Raw genomic sequence first — 22,680 nt, 5'->3', positions numbered from 1 at the left:
ATACATCAATTGTGTAAAGCACCCTTGTACATTAATTGCCCTCATCATTTTCAAAGCATTTGCTCTCCACTTAAACCATTGGCATCAGGTCCTCTCCCTCCCTCCCTGCTCCCCGCTCCCTCATGAGCCTTTGATAATTTATAGATTATTATTTTGTCACATCCTGCCCTGTCCGACGTCTCCCTTCACCCCCTTTTCTATTGTCCGTCCCCCAGGGAGGAGGTCCCATGCAGTTCCCTGACATCACTGGATGCACTAACTCAGAGAGGGCTGCCCCGGGAATAATGTGTACAAAAGCTCCACCTAGTTTCCGCTTTTGTTGGGGGTACTCCCTTGTTTGTTCCCACCAGAAATGTACGAGCATACACATCCTTCTTCTCCCACCCCTTAACAATCTGTTGTGTTACCAGAGGTTTCATTGTTGTTCATCTGTTAAGGAGTAAAAGGATGCTGTGTATGTTTTCCCGTGTTCATATGATATTTGAATGTCCTTTCCTGTTGAATTTTTGTGCATATTCTCTCCAAATTTCTCTTAATCAATTGTTGGTCTTTTAAATAGCTTTTTAGAAGTTTATTATATGTAAAGGCATTAGCTTTTCATGCTTTCTGGCTTCTTGTATTTTACCTTTGCTGTATTTTTTGCAGAAAAAAGTTTTTTAATGTTCACTTTTTTTTTCACGTAGTTAATTTTATCAGATTCCCCCCCACACACACACTTTTGTATAATTCATAGGGTGACTATAAGTTAGAATAGACTCAGTGACAGTATTTTTATAATGTATAGCTTCAAATTTTGGATCATAATTGGAAGGGCCTTTCCTACTCCGATTATAAGCAGATTCACTCGTGTATCCTCTGAAAACTATTCAAAAAATGTATTTTCTTTTGAAAAGAGTGTAACAGATTCCCATTTCAAGAGTGCTCTGCCATCTGTATAACTTGGTCATCCTACAGATTCCTCTAAGACGGTGGTTCTCAAACTGGGTCGTGACCCTTTTAGGGGGTCAAATGACCCTTTCACAGGGCTCGCCCAGTTCATGACAGTAGCAAAATTACAGTGATGAAGTAGCAATGAGAATAATGTTATGGTTGGGGGGTCACCACCACGTGAGGAACTGCATGGAAAGGTCGCCGCGTTAGGAAGGTTGAGAACCGCTGCTCTAAAGATGCTCACTGTTTAGAAACCCTGGTACCTTCATATAATTGGTGGAATCTAAAATTTCAGACTCATTTTGACTAACTGTTCACCTTCTAATGAGTTTTTAAACATTTATTGATATTTATTTCATCCTTTCCGATTTCCTAGGACAAAATTTTTTTTATTGTTTTATTAGGGGCTCATACAACTCTTATCACAATCCATACATACATCAATTGTGTAAAGCACATTTGTACATTCATTGCCTTCATCATTCTTAAAACATTTGCTCTGCACTTAAGCCCCTGGCATCAGGTCCTCATTTATCCCCCTCCCTCCCCGCTCCCCCCTCCCTCATGAAACCTTGATAATTTATAAATTATTATTTTGTCATATCTTGCCCTGTCCGACATCTCCCTCGCCCACTTTTCTGTTGTCCATCCCCCAGGGATGAGGTTGTGTATAGATCCTTGCAATCTGTTCCCCCTCTCCAACCCACCCTCCTCCTATCCTCCCAGTATCGCCACTCACACCACTGGTCCTGAAGAGATCATCTGCCCTGGATTCCCTGTGTTTCCAGTTCCTATCTGTACCAGTATACACCCTCTGGTCCAGCCATATTTGTAAGGTAGAATTGGGATCATGATAGTGGAGGGGGGGGAAGCATTTTGGAGCTAGAGGAAAGTTGTATGTTTCATCGTTGCTACATCGCACCCTGACCAGCTCGTCTCCTCCCTGAGACCCTTCTGTAAGGGGATGTCCAGTGGCCTTCAAATGGGCTCTGGGTCTCCACTCCACACTCCCCACCTCATTCACATTGATATGATTTTTTTGTTCTGATGATGCCTGATACCTGATCCTTTTGACGCCTTGTGATCACACAGGCTAGTGTGCTTCTTCCGTATCGGCTTTGTTGCTTCTGAGCTAGATGGCCGCTTGTTGGCCTTTAAGACCCTAGACACTATACCTTTTGATAGCCGGGCACCACCAGCTTTCTTCACCACATTTGCTTATGCACCTACTTTGTCTTCAGTGATTCTGTTGGGAAGGTGATCATCATGGAATGCCAGTTTAATAAAAGAACGTATTCTAGCATTGAGGGATGCCCACTCCTAGGACAAAATTTATATTCTTTTCTATAAGGTGTTTAGAAGCAAAATAAAAATTAAATTCTTCATTCTGTTTTGTGCCTATTTCCACATAGTTTCATGTTTATTTTTGCGAGTCTTGCTCTTTCTTCTTCTGAGGTGGAATAGGATGGTTCTTTAGCATACAGCCAATCCTATGTCCTCTCGTCTTATATTTTTTCAGGAAGTCTTACAAGTAGACATATCATAATATATAATCCTTTAAACTATCACTTCACATAATCGTTGATAGGTGCCATGGAATCGAAGCACTGCCCAGTGCTGCAGCATCCTCACAATCATTCCTGTACTTCAGCCCATGGTTGCAGCCTCTGTGTCACATAGTAGTAGTAGTAGTGGCAGTAGTAATAATAGTAGTAATATTATATAATAATATTTGTCATTTAAAATAGAGCTTATACTCTTGCTAAAACGTTGTTTAGATTTTGTTTTGCTTTTTTGGAGTATGCTTGGGTAAAATACTTAGAAGTTCTAAAAGAACCTTTTCTCTCTGCATTTCAGTTTTCTAAGTATCAGTGCTGGTAGGATTCTCAGAATTGGACGTCCAAGGAGCCTGCACCATATATGTGTCAGCGCCAAGTGCTTTACAAAGCCAATCTTGACATGTTTTTCAAAGCCAGTCACTGTGGCAGGTGAAAGTCTTTTTTTATTGAGTTAGAGTTAGAGGAAGACAAGAGCCCTGTATTCCAACAGCATATGGCTTCTCGGTCTGGTCCAGTCTCAGTGTTTCTTCTATCATTTCTTTGTTTGCACTTTTAAATTCACGTTGGTTACTTGTCTCTTGAAAGGTTCTAAATAAATTCTGACCTTAGAGGTTCTAACTTCTTTCATGCTATCTTAGAACCTGAAAACATATTTTAATAAGTGTATTGGAGAAAACATATATAATTCTGCAATTTGCTTTTGTGTAAAAGATAAAACTGATCTTCCTTGAACCGAAATGCATTTCAGAAATTGATTTTCTGTGTTAGTATAATTATTACTGGCTATTTCATTGGGGGGGGGATTCCCCTTATAATTTTTATATTTTCTAGTGAGATAGTTTCTTTTTAACCTCCGGTCAATTTGTTTCAATGCTTCAAACCGGTTCAAAATGTTTCAGTAATTGCTGTTGTAAGCAGGGCTGCTTCATGTTGTACAGCAACCAGATATGCACCCCATGGTCTTGTGATCCAAGTAGAAACAGGGCCCACTGCACTGCTTTGAATGTGTGTTGCTCTCCAGAAGTCCCGCCACATCCGTCTCTGAAAGTTTCAGGAGCCTGCTAATGGAAATCGGATTGTTGCCCAGAGGCTGGAGAGCAGCACATGTGCAAGCCACTCAGTTGGCCACCACCTTTAGGGGAGGAACTGGGAGCACAGCTGTTTGTTTCCTCCCAAAAACGAAAGCCACATTCACTGCCATCGAGCCCATGCCCACTCACAGTGACCCTGTCAGACAGGGTAGAACTCCCCTGTGGGTTTCCAAGACAGTAACTTTTTATTTACAGGGATAGAAACCCCCTTTCTCTAATGGAGCAGCTGCTAGTTTGAACGGCTGACCTTGTGTTTAGCAACCAACGTGTAACCACTACCCCACGAGGGTTCCAGGGTCAAAATAGCACCAGCAACAGATGTGTTTGCTGTGCAGCCCTTGCCTCCAACAATGGCAGTTATTGAACCTTTTTGAACCAGTTCATATCACTGCTGTATTTATTTTTATAGTGTAATTCTGCCCTTCTACTTTACTTCCCCTGTTCTCTTGCCGTTACTCTGTCCACCGTCCCTCTTGTTCTCGCCCTCATTTGGGAGCAGTAATGTAGATGAACATAGAAAGGAGGGAGAGATACATTAGAATTAGCTCTTCACACACACACACACACAAATTAGCTATTCATCGATCATTTCTTTTCCTCTCTCTCAAAGACCTGAACTGAGCCCAACTCTGTCAGTGTCTAAGACATTATTAAGTTGTGTTGGTCATGTCACGGGATTGTGAATATTTTGGCATTCTACAGGAAAACAGTGAGCCATTCTGTTCCTACAAAACTGTAAAGGCTGGAGGGAGGAAGAGGTGATGTTAATGTTGTTAGGTACTGTCAAGTCAGTCCCAACCCATAGCGACCCTCCATCCAGCACAGTGAAACCTCGCCCAGCCGTATGCCAGCCTCACAGTTGTGTGTGCTGAGCCCATTGTTGAGGCCACGGTGTCAGTCCACCTCTTTGAGGGCCTTCCTCTTCTGCACTGTGCTTCTACTTCACCAGGTGATGCCCTTTCCCAGAAACTAGTCTGCCCGCAGTGCGTGGATTAAATCTCACCATCCTCACTTCCAAGGAGCCTTCCGGCTGTACTTCTTCCAAGGTAGAGTTGTTAGTCCTGAACCCCAGGAGTATAAAATAACTGTGCGGACAGTTTGAGTGACCTGCAATGAACTCTTCACCTCTAGGCAAAGAGTGACACAGGATGCAACTACTCCACGAGCCGTCAGTCAGAGCGTGTCTTGTAACCTTCCCTATGTGGGATGGATCTCAGCTTGTGTGTGATGCAGCCAAGTACGCTTCAGTAGGTAAAGGCTCCAGCCTTGGTCTCAAACTGCCCGATTGTAGCTTATCAGGGTGTGAACTTCAGCACTTCACTTCCTCTTTTTGTATCAGTGGGTTTACCTGCAAAGAAGAGTACTAGAGCATGCCCACCTTTGCTGAATAAACACACACACTATTTAGAATGCAGTTCCCATTGCAGAAAAAGCCCTGAGTAAGCATTGGGTTTTTTTTTTTTCTTTTTAAAGGCTTTTTTCTACTCCTGTGAGATCACTAAGATACAATTTAGATGCCAAGTTGAATATTTTCTTAACAGAAAGTATTTGTATATAAACAATTGTCAATTCTAACTTGTCTGGTTAGAATTAACTAATTAGGTAAATGGCTTTATTTTGTTCCATGGCAATTATCAGTTTTAATAGCCTATGTTGACTGTGCACATCATTCTGCAATGGTATAGCTTGTATTATACTGTCAGAAAATTACAAATATACCCAGTTCCATGTTTCCTGGCATTAGCTAGTCTTCCTGATTTTTTTCCTTATCTAAATCAAATAGAGACATCTTATTCTGTTTAAATTACATTTGATATTTTAGTATTTTTATTGCAATAATAGTTACCATTATTTTTTTATCACTTTGTTTCGTATGACCTTTAAAATTAATTCCTCTGAAATTTCATCCCAAATGCTGCTTAATATGTTTATTCTCTTTTCCACCTATAGCTTTTTAAAATTAGAATATGTATTTGGAATCTGAAGGATCCACTCTGTGTGGTATAAATGACATCCAAAGTACTGTGTTGTTATTATGACCTGTTGAGTAGATTCAGAGACATAGTGAACCCTGTAGGCAGAGAACTATTGTGTTTTTGGTTTTTTTAAATCATTTTATTGGGAGCTCTGCTCTTACAGTTCTTATCACAATCCATATATCCATACATTGTGTCAACCACATTTGTACATAATGTTGCCATCATCATTTTCAAAATATTTTCTTTCTGCTGAGCCCTTGGTATCAGCGCCTCATTTTTTCCCTTCTCCCCCAGCCTCCCTCCCTCATGAACCTTTCATAATTTGTTTTTTTTCATGTTTTACGCTAACTGCTATCTCCCTTCACCCACTTTTCTGTTGTCCAAACCCCTGGGAGGGGGTTATAGGTAGGTCATTGTGATCTGTTCCCCCTATCAACCCTCCACCTTCCCCTTCTCCTCCTGGTATCGCTGCTCTCATTATTGGTACTGAGGGATTTATCTGTCCTGGATTCCCTGTGTTTCTAGCTCTTATCTGTACCCGTGTACATGCTCTGGTTTAGCCGGATTTGTAAGGTAGACTTGGGATCGTGATAGTGGAAGGAGGAAGCATTAAAGAACTAGAGGAAAGTTGTATGTTTCATCAGTGCTATCCCACACCCTGACTGGCTTATCTCTTCCTTGTGACCCTTTTGTGAGGGGATGCCCAATTGTGTACAGATGGGCTTTGGGTCTCCACTCTGCCCTCCTTCTCATTCACATTGATAGGATTTTGGGGTTTGGTCTTTGATGCCTGATCCCTTATCCCTTCGGCACCCTGTGATCACACAGGCTGGTGTGCTTCCTCCATGTGGGCTTTGTTGCTTCTCAGCTAGATGGCCGCTTGTTTACCTTCAAGCCTTTAAGACCCCAGATACTATATCTTTTGATAGCCAGACACCATCAGCTTTCTTCGCCACATTTGCTTATGCACCCATTTGTCTTCAGTGATTGTGTTGGGAAGGTGAGCATCATGGAATGCTAGTTTAACAGGATAAAATGTTCTTGCATTGAGGGCTTATTGAGTAGAGAGCCAGTGTCCCTCTGATACCTTAATAGTGAACATATAAATATATGTACATAGATCTATTTCCCTATTGTTATATATAAATATATTTTCTTATGTACATGCCTGTATTTCGACCTCTATAAATGCCCTTTGCCTCCTAGTTCTTTCCTCTAGTTCCTTTTACTTTCCTCTTGTCCCACTATCATGTTCGATTTTCATTCGGGTTTCAGTAATTCCTCTTGGCTACATTGCCCTTTATCAAGCCCCACCCGGCATCCTATGCCCTCCTTACCATCAATTTTCGATCACTTGTTGTTCCCTTGACCCTGGGTTTGTTAACACCCACTTTCTTTCCCCTGCCTCACCCTCTTCCATGCCCCCCCCACCCCGCCAACCATCGGTCTGGTCCTGTTGTTTTCTCCTCCAGATTGTTTATCCCACCTATCTTATCTAGATATACATGCAAAGACAATAATAAGCACAAAAGCAAAACAAAGGAAAACAAAAATAAAATAATGAGAACAACCCCCAAGAAAATAAAAAAATCTATAAATAGTTCTATTTCTGTTTGTTGACCTTTATAAGTGTTTTCTGGTTGAGTCTGATGGGGTGCCATGCCCTGACCCCAAAGTCTATTTTTGGTGTTCCCTAGGGACGTCATTGCTTTCCTCCCCCTGCTGTTCTGTTTGCCCGCCCTGAGTGTTTTGCCCCAGTGTGGTGGGGTCAGATCGGGCACAATTCCTGCACTGTGTCTCCAGTTTTGTCCCCTGTCGCACTATGGGTCAGTGAGGGAAGTCGTGTTTCATGCTGGTGCCTACTCAGCTCTACAGGCCTCTCTGTGCATTGGCTGCTCTGAGCAGGAGTATCATCAAGCAGGAGCTTGGTGGACCAGGATGTGTTCCACTCCCTCTCCTTCCCTCTTTGTTTGCCCTTGTATGCTCTGATCAGACACGACCTTCTCCCTGAGCTGTAGTTTCAGTGCTGTCCTCTGAAGTGCATTCTTCTTGGGGGGTGGGGGTCCATGTAGTTGGCATTGGGGCCCGACCCGCTGATCTTTCTAATGGTTCGCTGCTTCGTGCCGGTATGTTGCATTCATGTCTTAGCAAAGACTGGCCCCTCTCTCCCGTTCCTGTGGAGATATAAACAATACCCTCCCTTTGGGTGGGTTAGTGCCCTGTTCCTCTGTTCTATAGGGTTTCCTAAGCTATAATCTTTACAAAAGCTGATTTTGCCTGGGTTTTTCTCCAGAGGAGGTTGGGTTTTAACTGCTGAGCTCATGACAGTCAAACACTTTGAAACTTGGACTTCTCAAAATAATATCTGATAAATATTAAGTAATACGGTTACCATGTACACTTTGTGTTTTTATTCAGCACTTGAAGAACTGAATCTTAAAATATATCAAGTGTAAAATTCATCATCTTGTTGGAGTTTTATATGAAATCTTAATTTGCTTTGCCTATCTTCAAAATCAAACAGCAATTATGTAGCAGAATGTAAAGAGCACTTAGAAATGCAGCCTGCTTACTACTCATTCTCAATTTCAACAGGAAACTCTGTTTTTCTTCTATTGAACAAAAATGTAGACTATATCTTTTATGTGATTATGTGTTTCATGGTTTATTTTCTTTGGGAAAAAATTGTGAAGTTAAAAAAAAAAACCTTAAGCTACAAGGACATGAGGTTATCACCCCCAATCATTTGGTCCTGTAATCCCTTGAAGCCCAGTTTAAGGTCTGCTTGGTTTGAGTTGACTTCTCCCTTGCTGGTTTTTCAAAATTAGATGGACATTGAAGAACTGCGTGAGGGAGATGTCAGATGGTATAAGATATGATAAAATAATTATTATTTATAAATTATCAAGGGGGAGCGGGGAGGGAGAGGGAAAATGAGCTGATACCAAGGGCTCAAGTAGAAAGGTGTTTTGAGAATGATGATGTCAACATATGTACAAATGTGCTGGACACAAATGATGTATGTACAGATTGTGTAAAGAGTTGTATGAGCCCCTAAAAATGATTTTTTTTAAAAGAAAATTGTCACTTTGCAATTATAGTGGGTTTCACAAAATCATTGTTTTTAATGTTAGTCCACACAATGATTATTTCAAATCTTCATTTTTATAATAATCATATTTATCTAAGTGTAGTATAAATGGTAGCATATAGGATTTCGGTTTAGGCTACAATCGTTTGGAAATTTTTTCGGTTGGTAGAATATAATGTTTTAAAAGCCAACCATCTGACTGACTCGCTCTTTTATGTGGTTTAGTTATAAAAAATTAGTTTTCTATGATTTAGGAATAAAGGGTGCAGTTTATATTGCATGATATATTTACTATAAAATCTATATAATCCTTGATAAAATATTAAAATTTGTTTTAGTTAATCAACTTCTAAAATGTTTTTTAATAAATTGTTTTATTGGGGGCTCTTATATCTCCTATAACAATCCATACATCAATTTTATCAAGCACATTTATACATATGTTGCCATCATCATTTCTAAAACATTTTCTTTCTACTTGAGCCCTTGGTATCAGCTCCTCTTTTTTCCCGTCCCTCCCTCACTCTCCCACCCTTGTAAAACCCTTGGTAATTTAATAAATGTTTTTTAAACCTTTTTCTATGAAAAAGGAATAAACCAAAAGACAACCACAGTATGGAGTGAAATAATATGGTGTCAATACTTTATTGTCTTTTCAGGCTCATGAGAGGTTAGAAGATTCAAAACTAGAAGCTGTCAGTGACAATAACTTGGAATTAGTCAATGAAATTCTTGAAGATATCACTCCCCTGATAAATGTGGATGAAAATGTGGCAGAACTTGTTGGTATACTCAAAGAGCCTCACTTCCAGGTAACTTTTCTCTGTTGCTCTTCTCCCCCAGTCCCATCTATTTTCAAAGCATTATGCTTTATGAGTTAAGTTCTACTCAGAGGTGATACTTTAAAAGATTATTTAGGGTTATGGTTTATAAACATGTAAGTTCCAACTAAGATATTTTAATATTCTGATGCTCTGAGAAATATTATTTCTGCCACCAAAAAATATCAGAATAGATTTCTATTATATGTGTGTGCGTATATGTATGTGTGTGTATATATATATATATTTGTATTTTTTAACTCCTGATTCACTGTTAATATCATATGCTGGAAAGAATTTTCTCACTATGATAGTGGAGGTTTCCCATAATTACTTTATTTCCTTGCTGCTTTATGGACAGTTAATATACATTGCCAGTGTTGTGTTGCTGCTTAAGACTGGGTTACATTTAATGAGCTGGAATAAAAGAGCTTCGTGAGGATAGAAAGCATTACACAGCCCATTCAATGCAGGTACACAAATGAGCGTGACTTACACACAAAAGTTCAAGCATCTAATGGCAATATCGAAGGATTCTTTAGGCAGAATATTTTTGTAAAAAACAAAAAACTGACGGCCACTGAATCAATTCTGCCTCATAGCTGCCTAATAGAATTGGGTAGAAATGCCCCTGTGAATTTTCAAGACTTGTACCTCTTTTTGGAAGTAGAAAGCCTCATCTTTCTCCCAAGGAACAATTGATGGTTTCCAACTGCTGATCTTGTGATTAGCAGCCACAACCATTATGCCACCAGGGCTCCTATGAAGCCGTGAAGGAAGCAGTGATGAAAGGAATATACAGGGAATTGTGTGACGTTCAGCTCTTAAGGAGGTAGCACAGGATCAAACACTGATTGTATTGAAGGAAAAGGTCCAAGAAGGTGTGTTGAAGTCTTTCAACAAACTGATGCAGCACTGGAAGCTCACTTACCTGTGCCAAGCAATGTGGAAGACAGCTGCTTGATCAGCTGATGAGAAGAGATATCCATATTTGTGCCCATTTCAAAGAAAGGTTGCTCAAGGAAATGCAGAAAGTATCATACATTAACATCATATGCAAGTAAATTTTTGCTGAAAATAATTCTAAAGTGGTGCAGCAGTATATTGACAGAGAGCTGCCAGAAATTGAAGCCAGATTCATAAGACGACATGAAAGGAAGATTTCACTGCGGATGTCAGCTATCTCTTTACTGAGAACAGAGAATACCAGAAAGATGTTTATTTACTTGTGTTTTATTGACTGTGCAAAGGGATTTGACTGTGTGGCTCAAGAACTGCCAAGAAAGGGAAATCCAGACCCTTTTCACTGTGCTTGTGCAGAACTCATACATGGGTCAAACTTGCAGTTGTTTGAATAGGACAAGTGGGTGTGAAGAGGTTTTACATGAATGCTTTTGAAATAGGATGTTGGTTGAAAAATTTGGAGTATACCATAGACTGGTAGAAAAAAACGATCTTTCTTTAAAAAGTACAGCCAGAAATCTCTGTACAAGCTAGGATGGTGAGACTTCATCTCATACTTGGGACATGTCATTGGGAAGGACCAATCAAAGTGAAGAGTCCGTGAAAACGGGGAACACCCTCAATAAAATGAATTGATGCAGAAGCAGCGACGACGGGCTGAAACGTACCAAAAGATTGTGAGGAGGATGCAGAAGTCTCCTGGGCAGTTTTTGTTCTGTTGTACATACATAGGGTCACTATGAGTCCTAACCTACTGGATAGCACCCAACAATAGTAGTAACCACTTGATGGTGTTGAGGTCAAGAAACTAAAAGTGTCACCTGTTTTTCACTGGAAGTTCCTATTATTGAAAGTCAAAGATAATAACCCTTTGCTGTTTCTCAGCTAAAGTCCTCGTGTGACTCTCTGCCAATATGACTGTAAAATGTGAAAACTAGCAATGAGATGATTCTTACATAAATGAGTTCTTTGGTGCAGAAATTGGATACATGCCAGAGATACCATTTATGCAAGAATAATTGGTAGGAGGCATTTTAAAACATACTATGCTGTTTGAACTTTATTCTGGTGACAAAGGGAGATCTTGGGGCCGGGGTGTGTATAAGGATGGGTCAGACTTGTAGAGCAAGAGGGTCATTACTAAAGCAAGAGGTAGTGATGAGAGTACAGATAATGGAGAAGGGGAGCATTTATAAGGTTCAGGCAGTAAAATCCATCGGACTTGGTGATTTCTTGGATATGAGAGATGCCCACAAAGATTTGGAAGGATAAGAATAAGAAACTGGTGTAAGTAATTGATGGTCATTGACTCGGTCTGGGAAATCTCTGGGAGAGACTGTTTTAGATGTGGTAGTTTTTTATGACTGGCCATGTTAATTTTGTAACAGTCTTAAAGCATCCTAGTAGAACTTTTGTGCATTTTTAATTAGTATTTAAACTTAAGTATAAAGGGTCGCTTCAAAAAGTCTGTGGAAAATGGAATGAAGAGAGAATGAGAATTTTCCATAAACATTTTGAAGATTCATGTATATCATAGAAACTTTAATACATAAAATCCAGGTGAGAAAAATGATAAAAAGTAAAGCACTGGATTGCCTAAATGACGACCGCAATATCTGAGCACGTGTTCTTCCATACTTTTTTAAATGTGTAAATATACATGTCCTTTTTCCTTATTGAATTGAGGTTAACGTTATACAGGCCATCTTGTAACTTGCCTTTCTTGCCCATTTTCCATAGTGATTTCCATCAGTAGACTTTATTTCATGTACTGCACGGATCCAGGCTCAAAAATCTCCACTTAACCCGTAATATTCTGAACAGTTGCTGTGCTCATAGCCACTTCCAGTTAGGTCCCTGGCAACGCCTGGTGCGTCTTCCCACACCCACACCCATCCTTTTGAAGGGACCTGCAGGGGGTCACTCTGCATTTGTCTGGTTGTTTCTTTCAGGTTCATGATGCTGGTTGTAGGGTTGTCCTACCTGTTCTTCCTATTGCCCCTAAGTGAAAGTTCTTCCTAAAAAACGAATGACTCGTGGTCATTATTTGAGGCTAGAATATGTTTTAAATGATGTGATAAAACATGAACTATGCAGCGTGTTTATATTATCAGAAGACATCATGCCAATTGGTTGGCATGCCACTGTTGATGCCCAAATTGGCTCCATGACTAAGAGTGAGGGTAATTTGATCACTCCTTCGAACTCTTTTTCTCTACGCCACAAGGAACTAATCTGCGATATTATTTTAGTAGTATATACACAGATCATTACCCGATGATGAACACAGACTCAATCCTTGCCTGAATCAATATTTTCATTCCAAAACACAGAACCAAACTCACTGCCCTGCAGTTGACTCTAACTCCTTGTGACCCCACAGGACAGGGTAGAAGTTCCCCCTTTGTGTTTGAGGCTATGAATCGTTATGGGAACAGAAAGCTTCATCTTTCGCTTACAGAGCGGCCGGGGGATTTGAACTCTGATCTTTTGGTTGGTAGCTGTCCGATGCTTAACCCAAAGTGCCACCAAGGCACATTGATTTTTTTTTTTTTTGGCAGTGAGTGAGTGAAACAGTGAGAGTGAGTGAGTGGCACATTGATATTTTTATTATAATTGCAAAAGTATGTTCCAGATTATCTGTTTGCATTCATTAACTGGTATTCATTTATAAAATGGAGATTTTTCTCACCATTTGGGGCTATTGAATTACCTTAAAATGTGTTTCCTGGTGAAAAAGTAAGGATAAGTAATTGGTTTTTCCTCTTCACTGGTTTTCAAAATACAAAGATATTTTACATAGCAGCCTTAAATGGTCATAAGTGGGGTTTTTTGTCTGTGTTCCTGGTTTTTAAAAATACCATTGTAGATTTACTATTTTTATTGATTTAGTGTGCTTTAATGTGCTTCAGTATTCTACAGTTTTTGTTTTTCATATCATTGTGATTAGCCATGCGTGGTGATCTTACCCTTGGGTCTCACCTTGTGTAAGTAGTGACTCCCAGTCATGGGAGTGGCCTGCCTAAGAGAGGGCAGTGTGAAAGTGAAGCCGCCTGAGCAAGAGCTCTGAGCAGCATCCAACGTTGATAAAACATATCACTTTGCACCTACTTTTTTTCTTTTTGTCCTTTTTCCTCCAGTCTCTTACACATATTTTTGTGAAGTGACTTAAAATGATGTATTAACCCAATGTTCTGATTCCTCTTCTTCTGTCTTTATGGACATTTGCACCCTTCTTTCCATTTACTAATTCATGAGTTGATGTTGAGTGTGCTGAAAGTAATATAGATCATTAATAGAGGGTGGTGGTTGTTAGGTACCATAGAGTCGGCCTGACCCATCGTGACCCCATACTCAACAAAATGAAACATTTCCTGGTCCTGCGCCATCCTCAAAACTGTTTTCATCTCTGCCTGAGCTCATCGTTGAAGCCACTGTGTCAGTCCATCGCCGAGAGGACCATCCTCTTTTCCAGTGCCCCTCCACTGTACCAAGCATCATGTCCTCGAGGGACTAGTCTCTTCTGACAATATGTCTAAAGCGTGTAAGACGAAGCTTTGCCATCCTTGCCTCTGAGCACTCTGCCTTTACTTCTTCCAAGACAGATTGGCTTGTCTTTGTAGCAGTCCACGAAACTCTCAGTATTCTTTTCCAGCACCATGATTCAAATCCATCTGTTCCAGCGGTTCTCAACCTGTGGGTCGTGACCCCTTTGGGGGTCATATGACCCTTTCATAGGGGTCAGCTGATTCATAACAGTAGCAAAATTACAGTTATGAAGTAGCAACAAAAATAGCTTTATGGTTGGGGGGTCGCCACAACATGAGGAACTGTGTTAATGGGTTGCGGCATTAGGAAGGTTGAGAACCACTGTTACACTGTCTAAACTTGTGTATATGCTGAGTTTTTCAGCACATTTTTATGCAGTTTTTGTGGTAAAATTAGGTGCCTTGGCTGATATTCAGGTCAGCTTATACTCAAGTATATATGGTATACTGTTTTGGTCTTATTTATTCAATATCCAACTCTCACATACATATAAGGCAAATGAAAATACCATGGTTGTGTGTGTGTATGCATGTGTATATGTGTGTATATGTATGTATATATACACATATCATATTAAATGAAGGGGGAAGTGCAGAGTGGAGACCCAAGGCCCAAGTGTCGGCCAATGGAGATCCCCTCACCGAGGGGTTTAGGAGAGGAGATGGGTTAATTAGGGTGCGAGGTAGTACCGATGAAGAACACAGCTTTCCCCCAGATCCTGGATGCTTCCTCCCCCCAACTACCATCATCCAAATTCTACCTTGCAGAGCTGGATAGGGCAGAGGCTGTACACTGGTACATATGAGGGCTGGAGGTACAGGGAATCCAGGGTGGATGATACCTTCAGGACCTAGGGTGTGAGGGGGGATGCTGGGAGAGTGGAGGGTGAGTGGGTTGGAAAGGGGGAACTGATTACAAGGATCCACAAGTGACCTCTTCCCTGGGAGAGGGACAGCAGAGAAGGGGAGGGAAGGGAGACTCTGGATAGGGCAAGATATGACAAAATAACGATGTATAAATTACCAAGGGCATATGAGGGAGGGGGGAAAGGAGAGGGAGGGGAAAAAAAAGAGGACCTGATGCAAAGGGGCTTAAGTGGAAGAGCAAATGCTTTGAGAATGATTGGGGCAGGGAATGTATGGATGTGCTTTATACAATCGATGTATGTATATGTATGGATTGTGATAAGAGTTGTATGAGTCCCTAATAAAATGTAAAAAAAGAAAAAAAAAGAGTTGTATGTGCCCCTAATAAAATGATTTTCAAAAAAGAAAATACCGTGGCTTGGGTCAGGTGCACCTTAGTCCTCAAAGTAACATTGAAAAGTATTGCTTGTCAGTACTCCGAGGAAGTCTTGTGCAGCACCTTTATCCAATGCAACTCGTCTTTTGACCCCTTGACTGCTGCTTCCATGAGCATTGATTGTGGATCCAAGCAAGACAAAATCCTTGACAACCTCAAGCTTTCTGCATTTATCACCATGTTACCTATTGCTAGAGTTAGAAGGATTTTGGCCTTCTCTACACTGAGTCATTATCCACACTGAAGGCTGCAATCCTCGATCTTCATCAGCAAAAGCTTCCATTCCTCTCCGCTTTGAGCAATCAAGGTTGTGTCATCTGCATATTGCAGGTTACTAAGCCTTCCTCCAATCCGGATGCCACATTCTTCATATAGAGTCAGCATTTCTGATGATTTGCTCGGGATAAAGATTGAACCAGTCTGGTGAGAGGCTACAACCCTGAAGCTCACCTGGCCCGATTTTAAACCATGCAGCATTCTTTTTTTCTGTCACACAACTGCCATTACCACTTGACTGCTGTATAGGTTCCACACGCGCACAGTGAATTGTTCTGGAATTCTTATTCTCAAGATGACCCAAAGTTTGTTAGGATTCACACAGTTCAGTGCCTTGGCATAGCCAATAAAACACAGGCAAGCATCATTGTGGTATTCTCTGTTTAGAGCCAAGACCCCTGTCATTAGCCATGATATCCTGTGTTCCATGTCCTCTTCTGAATCAGCCCTGAACCTCTGGCAGTCCCTGTGGATGTACTACTGCAACAGTTGTTGAATGATCTTTAGCAAAGTTTTTCTGGCATGTGATATTAATATTATTTTATAGTTTGAGCATCCTGTTGAGTTACCTTTCTTTGGAATGGGCTAGTGAGGATAAGGAATGAAAAATAAAAATGTGCCCCTCAAATTGCAGCAATATTCTTAGAATGCCATATCAGAGCCATTTTCAGTAATAGTAAGTTTAAATAGTAGAATGTATATTATCATTAGGACCATACGTGGCTCATTCCTCCCTATTGCTTAAATGTCTTTTGTACTCAAACCGTAAGATGCTGTTCATTTTTATTATGTATTTTTTAACATTTTGTACATGTTAGAAATATATCTTATTAATAAAGCAATTTTCAGTTTAAAATTCAGAATCTCAGCTATTGACACCTTTGTGCTTCATATCAAATATAGTTTGATTATAAATATTGAGTAACGATGATCACTGTAGCCGTGAATTCCAGTGCCTTTATCACGTGAGAGTTAGAAGCCTAAATTTAATTTCCATAGCATACAGCTCAAAAAACGAGATATTGAAGTATTTGTCTCTTTCAAATCCAAGCGTGGAATGTGATTGATGATAATAAACAAAACTCAAGTGGTACAGTGTTCCTTTGATTTAACTCAGGTGTAGGAACCTTAACACTGTAACAATGTGCACCGTGGGTGTTCTTAGTATCTCACTGGGATAATGAACTTAGGAATTATTGTTAATGTATTAATTTGTTCTGCCAATAGTTAATAACCATAGGCTATTTTGACTCCTTATAGTCACTCTTGGAAGCCCATGATATCGTGGCATCAAAGTGTTATGATTCACCACCATCAAGCCCAGAAATGAACAATTCTGTCAATAATCAGTTATTACCAGTAGATGCCATTCGTATTCTTGGTATTCACAAAAGAGCTGGAGAGCCATTGGTGAGTAGATATACCATTGCTTCCTTAAATCATACAGACTGGTGGCTCCAGCCAGTATTCTCTTTTTTTTCTTTTGCCCATTTGTGTTGATATGAAGACTTTATTCTTTTGTTTTATGTCTTATTTTATATGCATACAAGTAGACCTCTGTCACTTTCAACTTGCTGTAATCTACAGAACTACTCACTGCCGTCTAGTGACCTGGGAGGACAGGGTAGAACTACCACGTGGGTTAGGAGGCTAGCACTTTACAGCAGTACAAAGCCTTATCTTTCTCCTGAGGAGGTTTTGAACTGCTGACTTTGCTGTTAGCAGCCCAACATATAACTCCATATTACTCCATCGACGGGAGCAGAAATTAGAAGTGTGCCAATTGGGAGCCCAAATGTCTGAAGAAAGCTACTCCCTTTTTTCCTGTCTTTCGAGGGAAGATTGCTCGCTACTGGTGACAGCATCCAGACACAGACGGAAGTTGTTATTATGTAAATTAGAAACCACTGTAGGACTCAAACATAGGGAAGTTTATGATTTCCTGCTTGGGTCCTGACTGTAAGGACAGGAAACCAGGAAGGCAGGGCGGGGCTCAGAAGCAAGACTGTGAACATGCACAGATACTTGCTTCTTTTTGTTGTCTGGAATGCAGTGTGATAGCTCGTTTATTTTTGAAATGATCCTTACTATGGAAAGACTATTTGTATGAGTTGATATCTGTGGTGTAGAGGTTGGTATCTGGTGGTGTACTCCTTACACATTGAGCTGGCTTGAGAGGTCTGCAGTTCAAACCAGCAGCAGCCACTCCCCAAGAAAAAGATGAGACTTCCTATTTCTGTTAATCGTCACAATCCAAGAACCCCACAGGGGCAGTTCTACCCTGTCGTGTAGGGTTTTCATGAGTCAGAATTGATACGATGGCAGTGAGTTTGTTCTGATTACAAGTTACCATTGTACATTGTACATAGTTCATTAGGAGAGGACATGGGAAAGGTGGGAGTGGTGGGAGAACTTTATGATTTCTTACATATATTCAAGCTTTTCCCTGTAATAATCTATAGTGGTAATGTTATTTCTTATAGGGTGTAACATTTAGAGTTGAAAATAATGACCTGGTGATTGCCCGAATCCTCCATGGAGGAATGATCGACCGACAAGGTCTGCTTCACGTGGGAGATATTATTAAAGAAGTCAACGGCCATGAGGTTGGAAACAATCCAAAGGAATTACAAGAATTGCTGAAAAATATTAGTGGGAGTGTCACCTTAAAAATTTTACCAAGCTACAGAGATACGATTATGCCTCAGCAGGTAATGCAGTTCTTGGTAATAGCGATCATGCGTGTATTTCTTTAACCATGCTGCTGGATGTCACCTCCAGCTGCTACTCTTTTCTCTAAAGAAATCTGGAGGAAAAAACTAATTGTTCTGGTGTCCTTTATTTTGTCATCGCTGAATTTTTGAATGAACAAGAAGGATATTTCTTTGTGAATATTCATGAATCTCACTGGGATCATGAACTTAGGAATTATTTTTAATACATTAATTTGTTCTGCTAATAGTTAATAGCCATAGGCTATTTTGACTATTTATAATCACTCTTGGAAGCCCATGATATTGTAATGTCAGAGTGTTATGATTAAGGCCATTGGAGTAACATACTGATAGGTATCAGAAAAACCAATCAATTCTTTAAATCATCAGTTTAGCAAACATTTTGGATGCTTGTTATTTTCTAGTTCTCTGGTTATTGTTAGAGGATAAGCATGTAGCCCAGATCATCTCTAGTTTAATGTTCGTTTGATGGGCTGAATGGGGAGGACAGGTTCACATTGAAAGAAGAGAGTTGAGATCATGTGACCACACAGCAGTTTTTTGAAGGTGTGAACTAATCCGAGAAAGACAACGCTACTGAATAATTAGGAGGTTGCTTGCATTCAGACATCAGCACAGCCACTGAATAGCGCTTTGACTTTGCCTCGCGCTCTGTTTCATTTTTCTCATCTGCATACTTAGGGATAATTTTTCTTTTCTCAGAAAGTTGTGACTGAGAATTAAATGAATTAATTTATAAAAAGATTGATTCCTTTAATGTTTAGGATTATTCTGCAAATGCATTGTTGGATATATGTATAAAAATTATAAACTTCTGTATAGTAAAAGCAGGAGCTATTGTAATGAGTTACCCTAGAAAGATCGGTATAAACCAGGCCCAGTGTCCTGAGCAAACCATCGTCATCCTAACAAGAGATGCTCATGGGAAAAGGCAGACGTTCAGTATCTGCAAACATCCTCTTAGGTCCGGAGCTCTACCATGCATGAGAGTGCTGGAGGCCGATTTGCACTCTTCTGGATTAGGGTCCGAGTAGTCGGAAGCCAGGAGCTCAGCCGAACCAAACGCACTGCCAGTGAATCAATTCTGTGGTGTTTAAAAAAAGTTGGTCAGTAGATCATTTTTATCTGAATTATTTGAAGTGCATACTAAAATTTTTGAAAATATTTTATGGGATTTAAATATTTGCATTTTTAATTGAGAAATAGGACAAGTTAGGAGTTGTGCCTTCAGTTGGAAGCTGGTCAACTTAACATATAGATTGGGTTCCCAAAGGCTATTAAGAAATCCACTTGCATGTTTGGGCCAAACTAATAGGCATTCTCCCTTAACTCATAACTGGGTCAGGCTGAGTTACCGAAAACATTTTAAGAAAAGGAAGTTACAGGTCTGCTTCACTCAAGAATGCATATGTAAGCATGGATGCCGTTACAAAGGCTAGGAGTTAGAGAATGCAGAGCATGCACATCAACCAAAAGGCAGTCCTTGGAAGTTGGAGCTACTGCATGGCTGAAGATCAGGAAAGGCGTCCTTCAGGGTTGTAGCTTTTCCCCATACTTAATTCCGTCTGTGTGCTGAGCACACACTCCGCGGAGCTGGACTCTGAAGAAGAGTGCGCTATCGAGATTGGGGGAAGGGGCCGTTCCCAAATTGTGGTCTGCAGATGCCAGACCTCGCTTGCTAAAAGTGAAGAGCACTTGAAGTACTGGCTGATGAAGTCCAAAGAAATCAGCTTTCAGTACGTGCTACACCTCCACATAAAGAACACAGTAAGCAACATCAAGGTAAAAGGAGTAGGGCTTGAAATTGATAAGGATTTTATTCTCCTTGGATCTCCATCAGCCGCCCCCCCCCCCCCGCCACCAATGAGAGGGATTGACACAGTGATTGCAGCCATGGCTGCAAAGACAGCGCTGGTTGTGAGAACAGCACAAGACCAAGCAGTAGTGTTTTGTTTTCTTTATCGGTGTTTGCTTTTTAATATGAAGATGCTATGAGTTGGAACTGACTAGATCAGTGATTCTCAACCTGTGGGTTACTACCCTTTCACAGGGATCACCTGATTCATAGCAGTAGCAAAATTACAGTTATGAAGTAGCAACGAAAATAATTTTATGGTCGGGGGTCAGCACCACATAAGGAACTATATGAAAGGTCACCACAGCATTAGGAAGGTCGAGAACCACTGGCCTAGATGATACCCAACAGCAGCAACAATTGCCAGGTGGTTCTTCACAAGGATTGAACCAGCTCTCCCTACCAACCTGGTGGTAAAGTGTCAATGGGCCACACTCCTACTAGGTCTATAGGATGTTGTCATGAATTTTGGCTCATCTGATGGGTAGAAATTGTTATCATAATATAGTCTTAATTTGGTTTTAAGGTTTAATTTTTAATATTCGACTCTGAATAAATTTGAGCATATTCTGAATTTAAAAGTCTTCTGTGTTTTCTTTATTCTGTTTAGTTTGTTGGTCATTTCAGTTCTTACCTTTAGTAATTGGAATATGGAATTTAGCGTTTAATAGGTGGTGTTCCATAGCTTTTTGGTAGTGAATGAACATCCACAATCGATTAGTAAAACCTTTAGTACATTTAATAAAATGGAGACATACAAAATCTAGTCAAATATTTAATGATTTTAATGTCACAAAAGTTTCAGTCAAAAAGATTGTATTAATTGATTTTTTTCAATGTTCAAAGTGAAGTCAGGTTAGTCTTAATTTTTTTTCTTATGGAAGTAAAATTCCAAAATTAATTTGATAGGTGGAAAAATAAGAATTATGCCTGTCAGTGATCCCTTTTAGATGGAGAATAAACATTTTCTACTATCGTTGTACAATATATGCTGATTCATTTTACTTTCAAGAAAGTTCTGATAGAGACAGCGAGCAAAATAAGATGCAATATGAATAATTCTGAAGCTCAGAAATTTACTAGGACTAGGAAATTGATGTGTGTGCTTTCTTCTCTTATTCATAGTATTGTGCATCATTTGCTTAAATTTCTAAAACCTAAGGGGGAAAATTTTTTTCTAAAACCTGAAATTGACTAGATGAATTTAATACTTATATTACTCTCTTGGAAAATATACTTACCCTAAGGGTGATATGAAAACATTTTTATTAAATATTCTTAAAGTACTTACTGAATTAGTAAAGGATTAAATTATATAAAATTAAAGTTGACTAATATAATTCTATAAGTATTGAAGCTAATTAAATACATTGAATGCTAAATTATACTTTGAAAATAAAGAAATCAGATCCAGTGCCTATGATAAAAAATAATATATTAGTATATAAGGTTAAACCCATTTTTAGAGATATATAATTTATTTTCTTTAAATAAAATTTAGTAAATGTATTTAAGGCCTATAGGAAAACTTAAGAGTTGACAAGACTACTTCAGAAACTTTACACAACTTTTATAGAATATCCCAGAAATTTTACCTCACCATAGATGAGATCACATGATCATGTCTTTTAGATCAAGAATCACTAGGCCACTTAAGGAGGTGTGGTTTCTATTCCACAGATAATGGCAATGCCTGAACAGTTTGATTGGAGCAGGGGAGTAAAAACACCCACTACTCACTTCGTGAGGGTCCAAAGACTAGATTGCTATGCAAAAATGTGAGTGATAGAGAATAACCACATAGGATTATGAAACAGAGGGTGACTTACACCATTACATAACCGCCAAACCTCTGAGAATCAGAGCGACCAAGGTGACACATACCTAAATCCTCATGTCCATCTTTACCCTCGCCTTTTAGCTTTCAGCTGCTACACCCTCTGTAAGGAGCTGGTGGCAGAGTCAATTACAAGTTGGGTTACTAACCGAAAGGTCAGCAGTTTGATCCTACCAGCCACTCTACTGGAGAAAGATGAGACTGTCCACCCTCAAAGGTTACCAGCCTCAGAACCCCTCGGAGCAGTCCTACTCAGACCCGTGGGCTGCTCTGCGTCAGCACTGACTCGATGGCAGTGGGTACACACTCTGTGCAGTTGATCAGGGAAGCAATTACCAAATGGGGGAAGTAAATCAAATGAGCCAGCAGTTTATTTGATTTTGTTAATTTATAATAACTTAAAATCTGGCTTTATTTATACAATTGAAAAATGTATTTTTAGAGTTTCATCAGTATGGAGAAGCATCCAGCACACATCCGTCAGGTATGATGCCATTCCAGGAAATTTTCTGGTACTCTCTTGTTCTGTCTTATCAGCCAACTTAATTTACATTGATTGAGCTTAATCATTTTTTTAATTGCCAATACATTGAGCTGCATGTCATTGGTAAGTCAGACAGTTACCATATTTTAGTGATATTAATAATGTTTGTATGCCTGCTTTTTTTAGATACTTATAAAATTGAGTATCA

The 22,680-nt window shown here is 39.8% G+C and overlaps 1 protein-coding gene across 2 annotated transcripts in view; it reads left to right on the top strand.

Annotated features, from left to right (window-relative positions):
* The window catches only part of PALS2 (protein associated with LIN7 2, MAGUK p55 family member), a 102,045-nt gene that overhangs the window by 61,062 nt on the left and 18,303 nt on the right, over window positions 1–22,680 (top strand). The window contains exons 3-6 of one of the 2 annotated variants that reach the window (XM_075558282.1): window positions 9,310–9,462; window positions 16,822–16,971; window positions 18,045–18,272; window positions 22,431–22,472. In XM_075558282.1, coding sequence (XP_075414397.1) covers window positions 9,310–9,462; window positions 16,822–16,971; window positions 18,045–18,272; window positions 22,431–22,472 — 573 coding nt within the window. The remainder of the gene's footprint in view (window positions 1–9,309; window positions 9,463–16,821; window positions 16,972–18,044; window positions 18,273–22,430; window positions 22,473–22,680) is intronic. The other variant, XM_075558283.1, reaches the window with a different exon arrangement.

The sequence above is a fragment of the Tenrec ecaudatus genome, chromosome 9 (assembly GCF_050624435.1).
Source record: "Tenrec ecaudatus isolate mTenEca1 chromosome 9, mTenEca1.hap1, whole genome shotgun sequence".
Lineage (NCBI taxonomy): Eukaryota > Metazoa > Chordata > Mammalia > Afrosoricida > Tenrecidae > Tenrec > Tenrec ecaudatus.
The sequence above is the reverse complement of the archived record's forward strand: the minus strand, read 5'-3'. Positions and strand labels throughout refer to the sequence as shown.